This window comes from Salvelinus alpinus, chromosome 28, assembly GCF_045679555.1.
Source record: "Salvelinus alpinus chromosome 28, SLU_Salpinus.1, whole genome shotgun sequence".
Lineage (NCBI taxonomy): Eukaryota > Metazoa > Chordata > Actinopteri > Salmoniformes > Salmonidae > Salvelinus > Salvelinus alpinus.
The window spans coordinates 28963390-28984792 of record NC_092113.1 but is presented as its reverse complement, the minus strand read 5'-3'; the positions used below and the strand labels follow the sequence as shown (position 1 = coordinate 28984792).

At 42.5% G+C, this 21403-nt stretch overlaps 1 protein-coding gene across 2 annotated transcripts in view; it reads left to right on the top strand.

Moving 5' to 3' along the window:
• Window positions 1-34: 34 nt before the first annotated feature.
• LOC139557605 (membrane-associated guanylate kinase, WW and PDZ domain-containing protein 3-like) overlaps window positions 35-21403 on the top strand; it is a 309886-nt gene continuing 288517 nt past the window's right edge. For both annotated transcript variants that reach the window (XM_071372623.1, XM_071372625.1), the window contains exon 1: window positions 35-1346. In XM_071372623.1, coding sequence (XP_071228724.1) covers window positions 1040-1346 — 307 coding nt within the window. In that variant the 5' untranslated portion in view covers window positions 35-1039. The remainder of the gene's footprint in view (window positions 1347-21403) is intronic.

Genomic DNA, 21403 nt, shown 5'->3' with positions numbered 1-21403 from the left:
CTGATTGGAGGTGGAGCCAATCCCCGGCTGTCATTTGAGGCTGGATGGGCTTTCCTTCAAGAAATCAACATGTTAAGAAGGAGCAAAAAAAAGTTTAGGCCATTTCTCAGCGTATGGTTGGTTTCACTGACTGTTGCGCCTTTAGAAATATACCTTGCTGTGTGAGCCACTGGCTTGAATCGGAGACGAGCCTACATGAGGCGTAACAACTGCCGAGACCGCGCGCTTCTGAGCTGGGTTTACGAGGGTTGAAGAATAAGGAGCAAGTTGCCAGCAGTAGACTACACTACGCGAGTTCTGCGAATATATTCGCTGCTTGGGCCAGGTATGTTTGTCAGTTTCTAAGGATAAGGATTGCGTCGCTGATATCAAGGTTGAGGATGTAGAACAGGTGCGCGGAACTAAACTGGGACCTGGCTAATTTTGGAAAAATAATTGTAGGCTACATTCGGGCAACAGTTTGTGCTCAATTCAACGATATAGTAACTCGAGGATATGTTGTTCATCAAATTGATACATCGACTCTGTCTCAAGTGGAGTTTAGGCTATGTGAGTAGCGCATCATAGGCTCAACTACGGATCAGTACAACATTTACTTATTGGCTATTGTGCGCAATAGACTATTAGACAACTGTTTCAGACCGATTCACTGAAAGTGAAGTAGGTTACTGATTCAGAAGTAGAGCTTCATTGCCCAACCACTCAAGAATTTAGCGCGAGTTACAACCAAAGCTACCCCGCGATTGATCTCGCCTCCTGCGATAACACTGACGCAGATAATCGTGCACTACAGTCTATTGAATTGCAGACACTCGGGTGACTTTCCAGTCATTCAATGTACGGGTTGTTCATACGGATAATGCTTTGAAATGACAGCTGCTCAAGGAATGGAATACAACCACAGTGAGCAGATTCTCATCTCAGTATCTCGGTGCAAAAATAATATTTTGCGTGATAGCCTTTTAGGAGAATAGCTGCTTGTCTCGTCTCTCAAACAACCAGTGTCTGGGACTCTCAAGGATTACACGAGGGATTAAACATGTCCAAAACGCTGAAGAAGAAGAAGCACTGGTCAGGCAAAGTCCAGGAGTGCGCCGTGTCATGGGGGAATGCCGGGGAGTTCGGCTCGGTTGTGGAGGTACTAGGGGGAGCGGAGCTAGGCTACTTTCCGTACCTGGGACAGGTGATTACCGAGGCGATGGTCTGTCACGTCGGGAGGTTACCGAACAGCGGGGACGTGCTTCTGGAAGTGAACGGCACCCCTGTCAGTGGCCTGACCAACCGAGACACCCTTGCTGTCATCCGCCACTTTCGGGAGCCCATCCGTATCAAGACCGTCAAACCAGGTATGTCAAGTGTTTGCGCTCTTACGGTTGAGGTTTTGTAGCCTGCTATACTTTCCAATGTTAGGCATTTATCATGAGACGTCAGTTTCATACTATGGCATACTGAATTCATAACCCAAGTGTGGTCTGGTCTGAGAAAAGGCAGGGGGCATTGGTTATCATACAAAACCAAATGGATTCCACAGGTCACATACATGAGCACTGCAGTGACAACATGCGTTCTATTTAACACTGACCCCTTATAGTCACCCACATAATTCCCAGAAGCCTCTCAATGTCACTCACTCCCTCTGTGCTGTACTTGAGGTGTAGGCCTTATGTGCCATGGGCAGTGAATGGCCTGGGTCACGGCTGTGAGGTTGACTGGGCTCAAACACAGCACACTGTCTGTGGTTGGAATGGCATAAATAAGACACACTTGTAGATGGGCTGCATCATTGCAGCTGAGAGCCAGGCCTCAAGGGTAGTGAGAGGATCAGGTGTGTGTGGAGGGGGGGGGGGGGGGGTTGTGGTGTGACTGTCTCCGACTCACCCATGACGACTTATGCCAGTGCCTCCAAGCTAATAACAAAATATAAGTACAGCAGGGGTTTTATAGGCTGCTATAGAATAGTTGTGCTAAGATTTTTGTAGTTCAACATACCTTTAGCTTGAATCGGCACTATCAAATTTGCGTGTAATGTAAACCTTTGTTTTGGATAGACCGATGTTGTGCATCTTTTTCCCTCAACCTTCCTCTGTCCTGTTCTTGCTACACAGCATCCTTGCATTCTCTTCAATAGCCTACATCTTCTCCATGTCATGTAGTTACTGATTTAGTAAAATCTCATTATCCTGCTCCCTCGTCTAACCTGTTTTCATGCATAGACTTTATTTTTCTTCCTTAAACCCATTTCATGGCGGGAGGGCCTAGTGTCTGCGTTTTCTTTTTTTTCTTTTTTTTTCTTTCAGTTAAGACCTAGACAACCAGGTCAGGGGAGTTTGGTGGTGCCTTAACCTCTCTGGTACAAGTAGGACGCTAGCGTTTTGTTCGATAATGTCACTCTTTATGACCAAATACCTCCTTTTTGTTTGCGTTTTGTCCAGTAATCCGAATGCTTAAGGCGCGTGCACTAATAAGTCCAGACAAAGTTTTTTTTAAAGTAGAATAAAAGTTAGTAGAAACATGCCAAACGATGTTTAAAATCAATCCTCCGGTTGTTTTTGTCATAAATAATCAATAATATTTCAACCGGACAAAAGCTTCGTCAATAGGAAAGCAGAAACAAGAAAGGCGCGTTCCCAATCAGGCGCAAAGCTGATGAAAGGACATTTCCACTGGCCACTGATTGAAAGTGGTGTATCTCCCTCATTTTTCAGAGTAAAAGCCTGAAACAATGCCTAAAGACTGGCCACATGTAGAGGAAGTCACAGAGTTCGTGAACTGGGTCCTAAGTCTTTGTATGGTGGATAGGCTTTCAATGGAAAAACAGCCTTTCAAAATAATAGTACTTCCTGGTTGGATTTTCCTCGGGTTTTCGCCTGCCATATCAGTTCTGTTATACTCACAGAAATTATTTTAACAGTTTTGGAAACTTGAGTGTTCTATCCAAATCTACTAATTATATGCATATCATATCTTCTGGGCCTCAGTAGCAGGCAGTTTAATCTGGGCACGCTTTTCATCCAAAATTCCAAATGCTGCCCCCTACCTTAGTGAAGTTAACTGGGGAGAATGGGCTCATGGTAATGACTAGAGCGGAATGGTATTAAATGCATATAACACATGGTTTAAAGGTGTTTAATGCCATTCCATTTGCGTCGTTCCAGACATGAGCCGTCCTCCCCTCAGCAGCCTCCTGTGGTGCCTTAAGTCATCTCATCTCTGCTCAGGCAGTAGCAACCAGCCAGACAATGTTATCTCTGTGCTCCGCATACTGTACTGTCTTTAGTCATCCCATTTAGCAAGGCTAGCCTGCCTAAATATGCTACAAAGCTGTCTGATGAAATCATCTTACAAGTTCTTCAAAGTAGATAAGGCTTACTTTCACGTACTATCTTAATCCCACTCTCTCATTGTGTACATTCTTCTCTCATGCAGTCTGTGTATCTAACGTAGCAGGCGTAAAAGTATATTAATCTCTGTACGAGCCGTAAAGAAAAAGCGCTATGATTATGGTCATTGTATTTAATTACCACGGTTTCTATGCTGAACTAGGTTGACTATTTGCGTAATGAAAACTACAACTCCCTTCAGCCCAGCCTTCCACATAGTTCTTGACTTGATTTCTCTGGTGAATTATTTAATTTCTCGCTAGAAAAAACACTAAACACTAAAAACACTTATTAGTCGTATGTACGGGATACACATGGTATACATCGTCACACGAAATGCTTACTTTCAGGTTCCTTCTTGACAATGCAACAACAATAAAAGATAAGAATACGAACACAAAAAGTAAATGACTCAGTAGAATAGAATAAATATTTTAGCATAAGTATAATACAGGACACCACAATTTATAGTCCAATATTTACACATGTATGGGGAGATTGGTGGGGCAGTGTATAAACTGAGCAATATAAAAGGTTATGTAGCATGCATGTGTGCTAATGTCCAGGTGGTCAGTCCAGTTCAAGTGTTCAGCAGTCTGTCTGTAGATACCGACAGGCTCAGAGACAGTTTCTATCAAACCCCATGCTCCAATACCGGCTGCTCAACGGTAAGGGAGAGCACAGCTTGTGTATGGGGTCCTTGATGATGCGGTGTGCCTTCCTAAGGTACTGTTTTGAGTCCTGGATGGTTGGGAGCATGGTCACTAATGTACTGGGCCATCTTCACCACCCGCAGGAGGGCCTTGCAGTCGTGGATGGAGCTATTCCGTACCAGGCCTTGACGCAACCGGTCAGGACACTCTTGATGGTGCAGCGGTAGTATTTTGAGAGGACCTGGGCCGGCATGCCAGATTTCTTCAGCCGCCATAGGAAGTAGAGGCGTTGTTGTGCCCTCTTGACCAGAGTGGTGGTGGTTGTCCATGACAAGTCCTTGGTGATGTGGACGCCAAGGAACTTAACTCGGGACTCGCTCTACTGCAGTCCTGTTGATGTGAATCTGGGCATGTTCCAGTGTTTTCCACAAGTATGTAGAGTAGCCAGCCCAATAGAAAAAGTAGCCAGCCAGGCGGCCCTCAATGTTTGGCCGAAGGAGCTCTATCTTGGTGGTCTCTGGTACATTTTAATGCCTTGATTCCATCAGGACTGCACAGTGACATGATTGAAAACTTTATTAAGTTCATCTCAGAATGAAAACATTTTGTGGTATTGTGTAGAAAGACATTACCTTAAATGACTTCAAGTGCATAAATTCAGTGTAATGTTAGTAGTTTTGAATATTATATAGTCCTGTATGTTTAGGACTATTGTCTAAGAGAACATTTAACCTTTAGATTAGACTTCTTTTAAAGTTTTACTGCAAGATATGGATTGCCACTTGAAATTATGCATTTTATTAAAACAATTTTTTTTGGAAAATAGCCTACATTATCTTCAAATAAATGTAAAGGTTTAGTTTTTTTCAGGTTTTCACTGTCAATTAAAAAAAAAAATAACGTTCACAACAATGCTTAAACCACACCAGGAGACTACTTTTGAGGTCAATTCAAGTGTGAGGCTGTTTACGATCACGTGCAATAAAAAAAAACAATGATAGTTAGCAGAAACTGGTGGACACATGCACAGATGGGGCATTCTTGCCTCTGAAGGTTACAGGAAATATAATCAGTGTTGCATTCTGCTTATGTCTTATGATAAACTTGGGCTTGATACATTTAGTTGGTTCCCTACTAAGGTCAATAGATTTTTTTTAAATTGTTGAATTCCGTTTTACTTCTTGGATTCCGTGAGGGCCCTAATTATTATATTTGTACCAGAATGAGGCTCTCCAATACTAATATTGTTCCTGCAGTGATCTTCATTCACCATCTTCATTGAATGTTTGAATAATTTATCTGCATATGGTTGTCAAAAAGCCTAGGCCTACCAGTAGTCTGTGCAAATTAGGGAGCCAAATGAATGGCTCTCTCACCGATTCGGTAGGCTACACTGACTGACCAGACGAGGCACTCATTTTAGCGCCACTGTCTGACCACCCCGACATCCTAGAAAATCCTTTGGTTTACTTGTCCCGATGCGAAACCATGGACATAACCACATTGCATGATTTATGAATGGCAAAGGGATTTAGGAGATCAACTTTATTCAGTCAGTTCGACACCTTTTTATAAACTAGACAACACATGGTGTTCAGTTGTCAATCAATGCACAGTAAATAGCATACTATGCGCCACAACGCCACGTGGCTTGCTATACGAAAGAAAATGGATGAATGTGCCAGAACAATAATTGGGCTAAATTGTGGATTTTGACTCATTGTTACCACTTACAGTACATTACATGGGATGTTGCAAATTCACAAGCATCATGCTCTCCCCCTCCATGTAAAGAAATTTGACCGCAACCAATCACAGGGCACACAAACTGTACCGGGACACGGTACAGACAGCAGTTTCCCTGTCATTGCTCGCTTTGTGACTGACATGCGCCTGTCCTATCAATAACTCTCTAGAAGTTGTATATTGTTCATTCTCGTGAGAGAGGGCTCGACGGACTAGCAAATTGAAACTTTTAAATTAACAGTAGCTTATGAAGTGGAAAAGTAGCTGGTTTTAAATGGTCTGTAACTGACTGATTTAGCATACAGCCGTCGCTAATGGGAAAACACTATGTTCCCTCTGCTTCCTGACGTCAACAATCAACTCCTTTGTTTTGAGAGGTTGTTCTCATGACACCACAAAGCCAGGTCACATACCTCATCCCTATAGGCTGATTCGTCATTGTTGGTTATCAGGCCTAAAACCATGGTGTCCTTAGCAAACTTGTCGGTGTTGTGCAAAGCCGGTAACGAGGCGTATTGGATTCGCCCCAAACATAACACTTTTTATTGAGGACAAAAAGTTTATTGCATTATCAAATTTTTTGCAGTATTACTTTAGTGCCTTGTTACAAACAGGATGCATGTTTTGGAATCTATTTACTCTGTACAGGCGTCCTTTGTTTCACTCTGTCAATTAGGTTAGTATTGTGGAGTAACTACAATGTTGATCATCCTCAGGTTTCTCGTATCACAGCCAATAAACTCTAACTGTTTTAAAGTCACCATTGGCCTCATGGTGAAATCCCTGAGCCGTTTTCTTCCTCTCCAGCAACTGTGTTAAGGATGCCTGTATCTTTTTGTAGTGATTATTGATACACCATCCAAAGTGTAATATCTTCACCATGCTCTAAGGGATATTCATTGTCTGCTTTTTATTTTTAACCATCTACCAAAAGGTGCCCATTGCGAGGCATTGGAAAAGCTCCATGGTCTTTGTTGTTGAATCTGTTTAAAATTCAGTGCTCGACTGAGGGACCTTAGATGTGTGGGGTACAGAGATAAGGTAGTCATTCAAAAATAATGTTAAAGAATCTTATTGCACACAGTGAGTTCATGCAACATATGTGACTTGGTAAGCACATTATTACTCCTGAATACTTATTGACAAGATGTTTCAGGTAATTTGTAAACATTTAGAAAAACACAATTTCACTTTGACATTTGTGTGCGTGTAGACCAGTGACAAAAACATCTCGTATTTTAAATTCAGGCTTTAATACAACAAAATGTGGAAAAAGTCAAGGGGTTGGGTGGATACTTTCTGAAGGCACTGTAGGTGTTCCTCTTGTTCAGATGTGTTAGGCTAGGGCTGTTGCGGTGACTTACTGCCACACCGGCGATCACGAGTCATTAAGGCAGTCATTCCACGTGACTGTCTAGTCACGGTAATTAGGCTTCTCCAAGCTCTGCTGCTGCTGATTTTATTAGTAGCCTATCAAACTTGCTAACGGCCTGGTACTCAGCACTCTTGTCACTCTAATCACTCTGACATCAACGCAACTGTAATCAAAAATCTAATCAAACACTTAATGAGCTCATGTTGCGCCACATTTCCATATGCTATGCAATTGCGCAAGAAAACAGAGTGATGGCCTCTATTAAAAAGAGGATCCCATCAGCTTTCTATAGGCTAGGCCTACTATATTATATTTCTCAACTTTCCTAATATCAAGCACATTGCTTATATTTACCACGGGAGTATAGCTGACATGAACAGAAGCGTCCTCCATTCACTATTTAACGGGATCGGTGTCCCTATACTGGGACGGTTGAGGCTAACGTGCACTGTGACTAGAATGACGTTAAAAGTAACATCCTACATTCCAGGACATGGACAGGTCTTATGTGCAGAAAGCTTAGATTAACAAAAATGTAACTGCACTGTCCAATTTACAGTAGCTGTTACAGTGAAAAAATGCTATTTGCGTTGAGTGCACAACTTTCATCATAGCACTTGGGTTGATACCTTCACCTCTGAAGGTAAATAATGTACTTCCATTCAGTAATCTTGCTCTGATTTGTCATTCTGAGGGTCCTAGAGATAAAATGTAGGATCGTTTTTTTTGATAAAATCATTGTATATTCAAATGTAGGATCTGCGTTCTACAGTTGAGCCCCTGCTGTTTCTGGCCCCACACCCACCCCGTCCGTCCATATAGATGTGTGTAGGATCTGCGTTCTACAGTTGAGCCCCTGCTGTTTCTGGCCCCACACCCACCCCGTCCGTCCATATAGATGTGTGTAGGATCTGCGTTCTACAGTTGAGCCCCTGCTGTTTCTGGCCCCACACCCACCCCGTCCGTCCATATAGATGTGTGTAGGATCTGCGTTCTACAGTTGAGCCCCTGCTGTTTCTGGCCCCACACCCACCCCGTCCGTCCATATAGATGTGTGTAGGATCTGCGTTCTACAGTTGAGCCCCTGCTGTTTCTGGCCCCACACCCACCCCGTCCGTCCATATAGATGTGTGTAGGATCTGCGTTCTACAGTTGAGCCCCTGCTGTTTCTGGCCCCACACCCACCCCGTCCGTCCATATAGATGTGTGTAGGATCTGCGTTCTACAGTTGAGCCCCTGCTGTTTCTGGCCCCACACCCACCCCGTCCGTCCATATAGATGTGTGTAGGATCTGCGTTCTACAGTTGAGCCCCTGCTGTTTCTGGCCCCACACCCACCCCGTCCGTCCATATAGATGTGTGTAGGATCTGCGTTCTACAGTTGAGCCCCTGCTGTTTCTGGCCCCACACCCACCCCGTCCGTCCATATAGATGTGTGTAGGATCTGCGTTCTACAGTTGAGCCCCTGCTGTTTCTGGCCCCACACCCACCCCGTCCGTCCATATAGATGTGTGTAGGTTGTCTTTTCTGTAGGGAAGCTAATTATCCATCATGTATGACCTTCCTTGGAGTGTGTAAACTTTATTTTTATTACCATATCATTTTTGTATGTTGTCTGTGGTTATGTACTTTAAAATGTATCAATTGACCAATTCGGCAGACTTGATTTAAACATTTTGTGCAGTATTAAAATGCTTCACTGGCTCAGTCAAACTTTGCACATGCCATCTAGTGGCAAATCTAAATTGCGCCTGAACTCTAATTTATTATGGCCTTTCTCTTGTGTTCCAAAGATGTTAGATTAAAAAAAAAGCGTTTTTAATCTTTTACCAGATCTAATGTGTTATTCTTCTACATTTCACATTTCCACAAACTTCAATTCGTTTCCTTTCAAATGGTATCAAGAATATGCATATCCTTGCTTCAGGTCCTGAGCTACAGGCAGATTTGGTTGTCATTTTAGGTGACAATTGGGGAAAAAATGGGTACAGTCCTTTTCAATGCGTATATGACATGTGTTTTTTTCCCCCTCTGCACGTTTCGATACAGGTGCGTGATAATTGTCCATTCTAAATCAAAACAAATTTCATATACACTACCGTTCAAAAGTTTGGGATCACTTAGAAATGTCCTTGTTTTCCATGAAAACATACATGAAATGAGTTTCAAAATGAATAGGAAATATAACCAAGACGTTGACAAGGTTATAAATAACGATTTTTCATTGAAATAATAATTGTCCCTCACTTTGCTTTTGTAAAATAATCCTCCATTTGCAGCAATTACAGCCTTGCAGACCTTTGGCAATCTGAAGAGATTTCACCCCAAATTGGATTGGCTTGATGGGCACTTCTTACGTACCATATGGTCAAGCTGCTCCCACAACAGCTCACTAGGGTTGAGATCCAGTGACTGTGCTGGCCCCTCCATTATAGACAGAATACCAGCTGACTGCTTCTTCCCTAAATAGTTATTGCGTGGAGCTGTGCTTGGGGTCATTGTCCTGTTGTAGGAGAAAATTGGCTCCAATTCAGCGCCGTCCACAGGGTATGGCAAGGCATTGCAAAATGGAGTAATGGCCTTCCTCCTTCAAGATCCCTGTAGAAATCTCCCACGTTGGCACCCCCAGACCATCACATTGCCTCCACCATGCTTGACAGATGGCGTCAAGCACTCCTCCAGCATCTTCATTTTTTCTGTGCCTCACAAATGTTCTTCTTTGTGATCCGAACATAGACTTAGATTCGTCTGTCCATAACACTTCCAATCTTCCTCTGTCCAGTGTCGGTGTTCTTTTGCCCAACTTAAAAATAAAAGATTATTGTCCAGTTTGAGATGACTTTTTCTTTGCAACTCTGCCTAGAAGGCCAGCATCCTGGATGCCTCTTCACTGTTGACGTTGAGACTGGTGTTTTGCGGGTACTATTTAATGAAGCTGCCAGCTTAGGACTTGTGAGTTGTCTGTTTCTCAAACTAGACACTCTAATGTACTTGTCCCCTTGCTCAGTTGTGCACCGGGGCCTCCCACTCCTCTTTCTATTCTGGTTGGATACAGTTTTCGCTGTTCTGTGAAGGGAGTAGTACACAGCGTTGTACGAGCTCTTCAGTTTCTTAGCAATTTCTCGCATAGAATAGCCTTCATTTCTCAGAACAAGAATAGACTGACGAGTTTCAGAAGAAAGGTCTTTGTTTCTGTCCATTTTTAGCCTGTAATCAAATGCTGTTGCTCCAGGTACTCAACTAGTCTAAACAAGGCCAGTTTTATTGGTTCTTTAATTAGGACAACAGTTTGCAGCTGTGCTAACATAATTGCAAAAGGGTTTTCTAATTATCAATTAGCCTTTTAAAATGATGAACTTGGATTAGCTAACACAAAGTGCCATTGGAACACAGTAGTGATGGTTGCTGATAATGGGCCTCTGTAGATATTCCATAAAACAAATCTGCTGTTTCCAGCAACAAGTCATTTACAACATTAACAATGTCTACACTATATTTCTGATCAATTTGATATTTTAATGGACAAATTCTTGTTTTTGAAAGAAAATGTAAAAAAAATTAAGTGACCTCAAGCTAATATTGTCACCTACCTACCATACCAAATGTTTATCACTTGTGAATGATGCCCAGCATAAGAAACCATGCCTTTTTTTTTGTGTGTGTGCGGCGAATCAGTTGCGCACCTCATGTAGCCTAGCCCATGGGCCTATATGTTTTGATAAGGTTTGTATCGCAACTAAAGTGGCCAAATAAATGAAGCACATTAATCTGCTTTACAATGGATGTAGAGCCTAGCTGGCATACCTCATTTTCACCATAAAAATCACCTTTTAATATTTCAAGCATTTTGTGGTCACTTTTGATATTGGTGTTTTCCCGCTAATGAAACATTTGTGCTTATAGCCTACTGCCATGTGCACATTGCTGAGCTTATGTGAAGAAATAGCCTAATAGTTTATTAACATTTTCAGCTAAATGTTCTGATCTGTTGCGTCAGCCACATTGTTACGCAATGTTTGATGCGAGGGGTTGTATTAATTTGGGATCTATCGCATCCCACAACTGTCCCAGACTGTTTGGAATATTTATTTCTCCCACAGAATAGGTCAAGTTTTGTTCTGTGGGAGATAGTAGATTGACATAGGCTAGTGCTTATGCCTACTCATCTTGTTGGCTTACAAAGTTAATGTGGACAGTTCTTCCAATGGCTTCAAAATGCTCCTCAGAATTGGGTAAGGACGCTCGCAGTTGTCTGTCCTTCACTTGTAGCCTGTGAGAGAGACCCAATCACGTGATGGAGAGCCATGTGAGTGCGAGGTGCTTCGGAGCACACAGCACTCACGAAGAAGGGCACAACGGCCACTGGCTGCAAAAGGCATGGAGAAAAAGAAGGGGAAAAAATAGGGAAATTCGAGGCATTATCAAGTGCTTGTCAAATTGTGAATGAGTGACTGAAGTGTGTACAGCCTGTGCAAAAAACTCAAATCGTTTGGAGAATATCCTTTCTATTTTCAGCTTTGTTCTATTGTATTCTTCATACTATAATGCATGGAATTCTAAGCAAATCTTGTCTGCTAAGTGAACTAGTGTAGCCCACAGCCATTTGGCATAGTCAGATTAGGACCTAACATAAGGACAACTCAGAGTATGCTTTTTTGAAATATATGTATACATGCTTCTTTAGACTTGTCTAAAATAGGTTTATTCGACTTTTTAAAATGTAGATGTTCCAAATGTCTGCATCAGTGGCTTGTAGGCTAAGTGTGTTTATTAATTAATGGTCAATTACCGTGAGACCGACCAGTTATTTGCGTGAAATTTTGTGACCGCCACAGCCCTAGTTACGGCCGTATAAATGGAATCTTCCGTGGATCTGTTGGCGCGGTAGGCAATTTGGAGTGGGTCCAGTGTGCCTGGCATGTGGGCCATGACCAGCCTCTCGAAGCACTTCATGATGACTGAAGTGAGCGCGACGGGGCGATAGTCATTTGGGCATGTCACCTTGTTTTTCTTTGGCACTGGGACGATGGTGGTCTTCTTTAAAGCAGGTGGGGACTACAGCCTGGGACAGACAGGCTGAAGACGCCCGCTAGCTGTTCAGCACACACTGAGGACGTGGCCAGGAATGCCTTCTATGCTAGCCATTTTGTGATTATTCACACTTTTTTTGTAGGGCACTATGTAAGGATTAGGATGCCGCCATGGTCTGAGTGAAGGGGCATTTTGAAGTAACACTTAGCTGGAGTTTGTTAATGGTGCCAGAGCGGAGCCAGGCCTGCAGCCTTGAAGTGAGTCCAAGTCTAATGGATTCAATCACAGCCTTAAATCCCCAATCTGCTGTGCTGGTGTTACTACTGTAATCTATAGTCCTGAGAGGACAGGGTAGACCTAAAAGGCTATAGGCTACAATCACCAGGTGTTTGCTTCAGGGGCTGTCATTATGTAGTGTGATGAGTGGTAACCATGGCAACACAGTCCATTTGTTGGCAGGCAGTGTGTAATGAGACACCTGAAACTTAAGTGTAATGGCAGGTGAGTTTTGGTTCCTCTCTAGGTTCCTGCCTTTCTAGCCACAGTGCTTCTACATCTTGCTGTTTTGGGTTTTATGCTGGGTCTCTGTATATAGCACTTTGTGACATCGGCTGATGTAAAAAGGGCTTTATAAATGCATTTGATTGTATTTGATGGATTGCATGTCTTTGTGCCTACGATGAGTGACTGCAGTATTGCACAGAGGATTTCGATATACTCCATCTCAGATTGGGATTTGAAATGTTCTGTAGTTAGAAACGGGTTAGATTAGTATTCCTTAAACACTTTTGTTTAAATATAATTTGATCTGAGAAATTAGGATAATTGATTTCACCCAAATTGGCCATATTTTATTTATAGGGTTCATATAATCGTCAATAAATATAGTAATTAACATCCAATTTGGACCTTAATTCTTCCTAACAATGGGAAAGACATGAGGAATCCAATAAAATGATCCATAGCCACCCATGGACCTCCCACGCCAACAAACAGTATTCAGTATCAGTTCTCAACCTTGGTAGAAGAATACCTTGAAGCAAGGGTACGCTGTAGAAGGATATGGTAGGGTGTTTAGATCCCCTGTTAAGCTTAGATAATGGAGTGGGTGTGCCATTGATTACTGATGTGGTCTTCGGTGATTTGTTCTGTGCTTGTTGTGACCTCGTTAGGCTATAGTTAATGGATAGCAGTTCAGTCGCCCTCAGCCCGCCCTAATACAGTAAATGTAGGTGGTCTGGAAATGTGTCATTTTGTACCATCAAAATTGAGACAGTGGGCAATAAAAGTAAATTGCAATCACTGTTTTAATATCTCCTGTCCATTAAAGGAAGTAAGTTATGGAATCTGCTGGTTACCTCAGATTCAATTGGGCTAGAAAGCTATGTTTATTTATCTTACTATTTTACAGTTAGGCACATGTGTATTAAACAGCCCTGCCTTGTCTAGAACTGTTAATGAGAGAACCAATTCACACTGGTTTTACCATCTCCTGCCCAGCAGAGTACTGCTGCAGCATATGGTGTTTAATGTGGTCTCTCGCAGAGCTACAGTTTTATGGTATTGGTATTTTATGGTATTGGTATTTTGCAAAAGCAGCTGCTATTCTTCCTGTGATCCACACAAAACATGACATAATACAGAACATTAATAGACAAGGACAGAACTACATCAAATGGGGGTTGCTGTTTTAACTAGCTGAAGGGATCTACCAACAACCTCTATAGCTTCTGTCCAATGCTCTTACAAACACATTTCTGCATCGTTGGACAAAGTTGTCTATGAAATCTAAGTGATATTCTCTGTACACTGGCGAGGAATTCCTTTTGCACCAAACATTTCAGCATGTGTATTTGGGTAGAAAGGTACCCCAGCCCACACAATTTCACTGAACTAGACCACCACTACCAGAAAAAGTTGCAATAAACCACACTTACAAATCGAATTGTATTTCTCACATGCGCCAAATACAAAAGGTGTAGACCTTATGTAACGGATGTGAAATGGCTAGCTAGTTAGCGGGTACGCGCTACTAGCATTTCAATCAGTTACGTCACTTGCTCTGAGACTTAAGTAGGGTTTCCCCTTGCTCTGCAAGGGCCGTGGCCTTTGTGGCGCGATGGGTAACGATGCTTCGTGGGTGACCGTTGTTGATGTGTGCAGAGGGTCCCTGGTTCGCGCCCGTGTTGGGGCGAGGGGACGGTTTAAAGTCATACTGTTACACTTACATTGAAATGCTTACTTACAAGCCTTTAACCAACAATGCAGTTTTAAGAAAAATAAGTGTAAAGTAGAAAATAAAAATAACATAATTAAAGAGCAGCAGTAAAATAACAATAGCGAGGCTGTACAAGTACCCCCTGTATATAGAGTCGATGTGCGGGTGCACCGCTTAGTCGAGGTAATATGTTCATGTAGTTATTAAAGTGATTATGCATAGAGTAGCAATAGTGTAAAAGAGGGGTCTGGGTAGCCCTTTGATTAGCTGTTCAGGAGTCTTATGGCTTGGGGGTAGAAGTTTAGAAGCTACTTGGACCTAGAATTGGTGCTCTGGTACCGCTTGCCATGCGGTAGCTGAGAGAACAGTCTATGACTAGGGTGGCTGGAGTCTTGGACAATTTTTAGGGCCTTCCTCTGATGCCGCCTGGTACAGTATAGAGGTCCTGGCAGGAAGCTTGGCCCCAGTGATGTACTGGGCCATACGCACTACCCTCTAGTGCCTTGCGGTCGGAGGCTGAGCAGTTGCCATACCAAGCAGTGATGCAACCAGTCAGGATGCTCTCCACAATGCAGCTGTAGAACCTTTTGAGGATCTGAGGACGCATGCCAAATCTTTTCAGTCTCCTGAGGGGGAATGGGCTTTGTCGTGCCCTTTTCACGACTGTCTTAGTGTGCTTGGGCCGTGATAGTTTGTTGGTCTTGTGGACATCAAGGAACTTGAAGAATGGGGGCATGCTCTGTCCTCCTTTTCCTGTAGTACACAATCATCTCCTTTTGTCTTGATCACGTTGAGGGAGAGGTTGTTGTCCTGGCACCACACGGCCAGGTCTTTGACCTCCTCCCTATAGGCTGTCTCGTTGTTGTTGGTGATCAGGCCTATCACTGTTGTGTCATCGGCAAACTTGATCATGGTGTTGGAGTCGTGCCTAGTCATGTGTGAACAGAGTACAGGAGGGGACTGAGCACACACCCCTGAGGGGCCCCCTGTGTTGAGGATCAGCGTGGTGGATGTGTTACCTACCCTTACCACCTGGGGGCGGCCCGTCAGGAAGTCCAGTATACAGAAGGTCCAACTCCGTAAATGACTAGTGTTGGTTTCCTCATAAATGTGTGTTATGAAACACTGACAGCAACCGCATTACGTCTACCATCCCTGTTATTTAAAAAAATAAAAAATAATTCTCCAGCTATAATCAACTGTGTTCCCCACATGCCACAACAGTCCCTGAGAAAATCTAATAGTGTTCTTTCTCTATCGCTTGCTTTTTTTATTTTTTCTCAGGTAAAAGCTCATATTTAAAGAATGTCCCATGGCAGAGTCGGGAGAAGCCAGCTGTGTACAATTAGTTTTGTGACGCTGTCACTCAGAGGGGTGGGGGCAAATCCTTGCCTCGGGTGGTGCCTTTCACAGTGCCTTACCCAGAACAGAAGCGAGACAGAGGTCACAACGTCCTACTTCTGTCATGGAGCAGAGGGGCTCAATCAATGACAACCGACCTGTCATATAGAGGGGGCTTATCTCTAAACCCTGTTGACTTGTGACAATATTCTGATGATTTTTAGCTCATGATTATAGACCATGGACTGCAATTGTTAAATGAATTTTAATGGCATTGTTAGATTCTCCATGGCCTGCTTATAAGGGTTATAAGCCTCCCCAACTTCCTTTCATTGGTGACACACTGCCATCCAAATACAGATGGAACACCTCTTGAGTTCTCTTATCTTTGTTTGTGTGTGCGCGAGAGAGCGTATCACAGACCTGACTGGCTCATTCCCCAACCCCATCACCCTCCTCTATCCCGTCCGCCAGCAAGGCCGTCAGTGGGGAAGGAGTGTAGGAGGGAGGGAGTGAGCGAGCGGATGGGTGCGCTGAGGCCCCAGACAGAAGCAGCTGCTGTGAATACTAAAGTGTCTGTCTTCTCCTCTCTGCCTCTCTCCTTCTCTCACCCCTGGCACGGCCCACTCCTGCAACAGCAGCAGCTCACTCAGCACTAAGGTGGTTATATGGGCTGACTTCCAGATTGTCTTTATTGCAGTTGCGTTCCCAGGTTCACTATATTGCAGTCATGCTGTGCAGATGATCAGTTCTCACAATGCCTAGAGAAATGCTTAACTTCACGAACATCTCCGAAGATGGCTTAAACTTTTGTGGTTACTGAAGTTTTTAAACATTCTCCAGAGATCTGATCAGCAGCACCACAGTGTACATCCACCCCTCTCCCACTCCTTCGTTCCCACACTGCAGAGCATGAGGGAGACACATACTCCTCCTGTCTTCCTGAGAGAGGGGTTGAGGGAACCAGGGAAGACTTCAAGAGGTGGTGCTAGTCTCTGTTTGGCCAACACTTGTCGATCCCATCACAGCTGTGAGTTTGAAATAGAGGTCGACCGATTAATCGGAATGGGCGATTAATCGGGGCCGTTTTCATAACAATCGGAAATCAGTATTTTTGGGCACCGATTTGCCATAATAATAATTATTTTTTTTATTTTATTTAATCTTTATTTAACTAGGCAAGTCAGTTAAGAACACATTCTTATTTTCAATGACGGCCTAGGAACGTTCTGCCTCGTTTAGGGGTAAGTTGCTAGCTAGCATTAAACTTATCTTATAAAAAACAATCAATCAATGACTGTCATTGCTCCAATGTGTACTTAACCATAAACATCAATGCCTTAATCAATACACAAGTATATATTTTTAAACCTGCATATTTAGCTAAAAGAAATCCAGGTTAGCAGGCAATATTAACCAGGTGAAATTGTGTCATTTCTCTTGCGTTCATTGCACGCAGAGTCAGGGTATATGCAACAGTTTGTGCCGCCTGGCTCTTTGCGAACTAATTTGCCAGAACTTTACGTAATTATGACAACATTGAAGGTTGTGCAATGTAACAGGAATATTTAGACTCATGGATGCCACACGTTAGATAAAATACGGAATGGAATAAACGTTTTGTTTTCGAGGTGATAGTTTCCTGATTAGTCAAAGGTATATGGTTTAGAGAGAAATAGTCGACGCGTTATAATTCCTGTAATAACTTGCGGCTGAATTTGAAAGGGGTTCCTTCGTTATTTTACCGTTCATGTCTTCCATAGAGAATGTCTTGATCTACTTCAAATAAGGTCTGTGTTTCGTGCAGGCTTAAACCGCCTCGACGTTTTGATACCCGTGTAAATCTCACTAGGATAAGGTAACGTTTGTCAACATATTTTCATAAATCCACTCTACAATTTTTATCTTCGCTTATATTTAGCCAATATTGATCAGAGTTACCTTGTCCTATGGATATCTACACAGTTATAAAATTGGCACGGTGATGTAAGCCTACACGAAACAGACCTTATTTTAAGTGAATCTAAAAATATCCTATGGAATAAATGAAGGAACCGCTTTTCAGATTTTGCTAGGTGTCATGGGAATTATGACTCGCACTTTGGTTGTCAATTCTTACCATGCCATTATTAAAATAGGATTTCCTGCATATAGAAATTAAAGTTTGTTTTCAACATTCATCACAGGTAACTTAAACTCTCTTTTTATTCAAACAGTTGAGAGTATTTGTCTCCTAAGCAGACTCTTCAGTATCATTGTCACTTCAGAGCTGTGTGTGTATTTATGTATTATATTAAGTTAAAATAAAAGTGTTCATTGTTCAGTCAGTATTGTTGCAATTGTCATTATTACAAAAATGTGTGTAATATATATATATTTTTTTTTAAATAAATCGGCCGATTGTATCGGCATTGAAATCATAATCGGTCGACCTCTAGTTTGAAATGAGTTGCACTGCTGCCTGTTTGTCTGACAGAGAGCTGACTCTTAATGACTAGTGACGACCCGCCAACTGGAGAATGCCCAGCGTCCCTGCCGCTTGTTATTTATCCCTGTTTTATTGTTGTGGCTCTGGCTGTCACGGCCGGGACCGTCTGTCTGGTCATGAATACGGCCTGCAACAATGATGACTGAGCTCTTCTCATTGCGTCATTATCTAAGGGAAGGGGATGCATCACATTTTTAGACAGGAGATGTGTGTGCTGCTTTCACTACTGCACCCTCCTTTCTCTGACATTGGTTGTTTGACAGTGTAGTGTCAGCATCAGCGGTAGCAGCCATGTCTCAAGCAGTGGAGGCTGCTGAGGGAAGGATGGCTGGAAAGGAGCAATTGGAATGGCATCAAACACATGGAAGCCATTTTTGACAAATTTCATACGATTCCTCTCCAGCCATTACCACGGACCATTCCTCCCCAATTAAGGTGCCACCAACCTCCTGTGGTCTCTAAGTACATAGATGCCTGTGGAAGTGCCGTACTGTTCAATTCGGTGGTGTACCACCAGGCAGAGACATGGCTATTGTTTATTCAGAGACATGGCTATTGTAGAATGAATAAAACGAGTGTCCCCATTCAAGTCAATGATGACATAATCAGTGGACTGGCAGCCATTGTGAGTGTAGCCGTAGGGGCTTTGAAGGAAATAAAAGCATCAAGTGTACCCACCAATATGTGCTGTGATTTGAGTCAACTCAACTGACATTACAAAAAATACATGTGCCAACCACATGCTGTCACAAGGAATATTTACCCCCAGCTTAACGCTAAAGTGTACGAGTCAATGGCCTGAGAATATAATGCAGCTGTTCAGGCAATGCATCCTGGGTCAGATAAGTAGTCACCTCGGGAGATGTTTCCCTTTCTCTCTCTTCAGCCGTAAACGAACAAATGCTGTCTCATTCCCCTGTGCAGCATAACGATCCCTGTCATGGACACACTGATAAGCAGCTAAATGCTGACGGCTTGACGGGAGATATGGAAAGGAGGGAGAGAAGGGAAGATTGGATGGTGTGTGCCCAGGGGGGGCCACCCTAGCCCTTGACCATGACTCAGTTCCATTTTAATACACGAGTCATTGGAGGAACGCGTCTTCTGTACGGGGGAGTTTTGCTAAGAGCCCCGACGTTCTGTTTGAAGATGAACTCGCATCGCTTGCGTTATGGTTTTGGAAGCATAAACACTTTCTTTCATATCAGCGAAACATTTCCAAAAACAGAAGGTTAAATTGATACAAACCTTTTTTAGGTTTGTGTTCCCACACTGACATATTTCCATGTTACATCGGGTGTTTACAGAAGATAGATGGAAGACAGAGGGACCACCTGTGCTAATTAGCATTCTAGCATGCTCCAACACCTGTTTGTAATGGAAGAAGGCCGCCAGAAATGTTGTCACTGAAAAATACTGTAGGCTCTGTGATAAAGCAGGTTAAAACGGTGTACATTTTGCTTTTGTTAAATTATTTTGAACTGATATGAAAGTAAATGGCTTTGTTTCTGGAACCATATTGCAGTTTGAGAATCGATTCACGTTTTAAATGGAGGTTTTGTCTGACAGTCAAAAGTCTACCTCTGAAAATAACAATGTCCTTGGACCATATAATTTCATGAAATCACAAGTCCAATACAGCAAATGAAAGATAAACATCTTGTGAATCCAGCCAACATGTCCGATTTTTAAAATGTTTTACAGCGAAAACACAACATATTTATGTTAGCTCACCACCATATCCAAAAAAACAGCAATTTTTTCACAGCAAAGATGGCTTTCACAAAACCCACAAATAGAGATAAAATTAATCACTAACCTTTGAACAACTTCATCAGATGACAGTCATATGACATCATGTTATACAATACATTTATGTTTTGTTCGATAATGTGCATATTTATTGCCAGAAATTGTGGTTTTACATTGGCGCCATGTTCAGAAATGGCTCCAAAATAGCGAAAGTAATTACAGATAGCCACGTGAAATACAGAAATATTCATCATAAACTTTGATGAAAGATACATTTTTAACATATAATTAAAGATACACTGGTTCTTAATGCAACCGCTGTGTTAGATTTAAAAAATAACTTTAGTAAAAAGCACAGCATGCAATAATCTGAGACAGCGCTCAGCCATTCTCCGCCATGTTGGAGTCAACAGAAATACGAAATTACATCATATATATTCCCTTTGATGATCTTTCATCAGAATGCAGTGCCAGGAATCCTAGTTCCACAAATCGTTTTTTTGTTTTATAATGTCCTTTACTTCTGTCGAATTAGCAACTTTGGCTAGCATGTGTAGTTCACGTGTCCTTAGAACTTTACGCTAATGAACGAAAACTTCAAAAAGTGATATTACAAATCGAATAAACTGGTCAAACTCAGTTGAGAATCAATCTTCAGGATGTTTTTCTCAAATATATCCAATAACGTCCCAGACGGAGCATTTCTTCATATCTATATAACCGATAGCAAGGAAGGACATCACATGCGTAGTGTGCGTGGCCAAGAAATGTCAATATGCCTGACCAGTCACTCCAATGGCTCTCATCCGGTCCCACATCAAGCTATACGCTTCATTCCATGTTCTACTGCCTGTTGACATCTAGTGGAAGGCGTATGAAGTGCATACAGATCCATAAATATAGGAGAATTGAATAGGCGATGCCTTTCACAGCGACCCATTTCAGAATTTTCACTTCCTGTTTGGAAGTTTGCCTGCCATATGAGTTCTCTTTTACTCACAGATATAATTCAAACAGTTTTAGAAACTTCAGAGTGTTTTCTATCCAATAGTAATAATAATATGCATATCATATGATCTAGGACAGAGTACGAGGCCGTTTAATTTGGGCACCAATTCATCCAAAAGTGAAAATGTCGCCCCCTATCCCAAGGAGGTTTAAGCTCTTTAAGAGTACAGCTTGGACAGACCTGCATGGATAGAGGAGTAGATGACTGGAAGGGGCCTATTGGCCAATTTGGCTTGACCACAAGATGCCATTGTACACTGAAGAGGCACCGAGGGGCAAGGGGAGGAGTGGCAGCTGGCATCTCTGCCCACAATATTTCCTGCTGAAGGAGATGCAGAGATTAAAGGGATCAGAAATGCAAATAAACAAAGCGAAGTATAGAGAGTGAGAGGATGTGACTAAGATTGGTGTT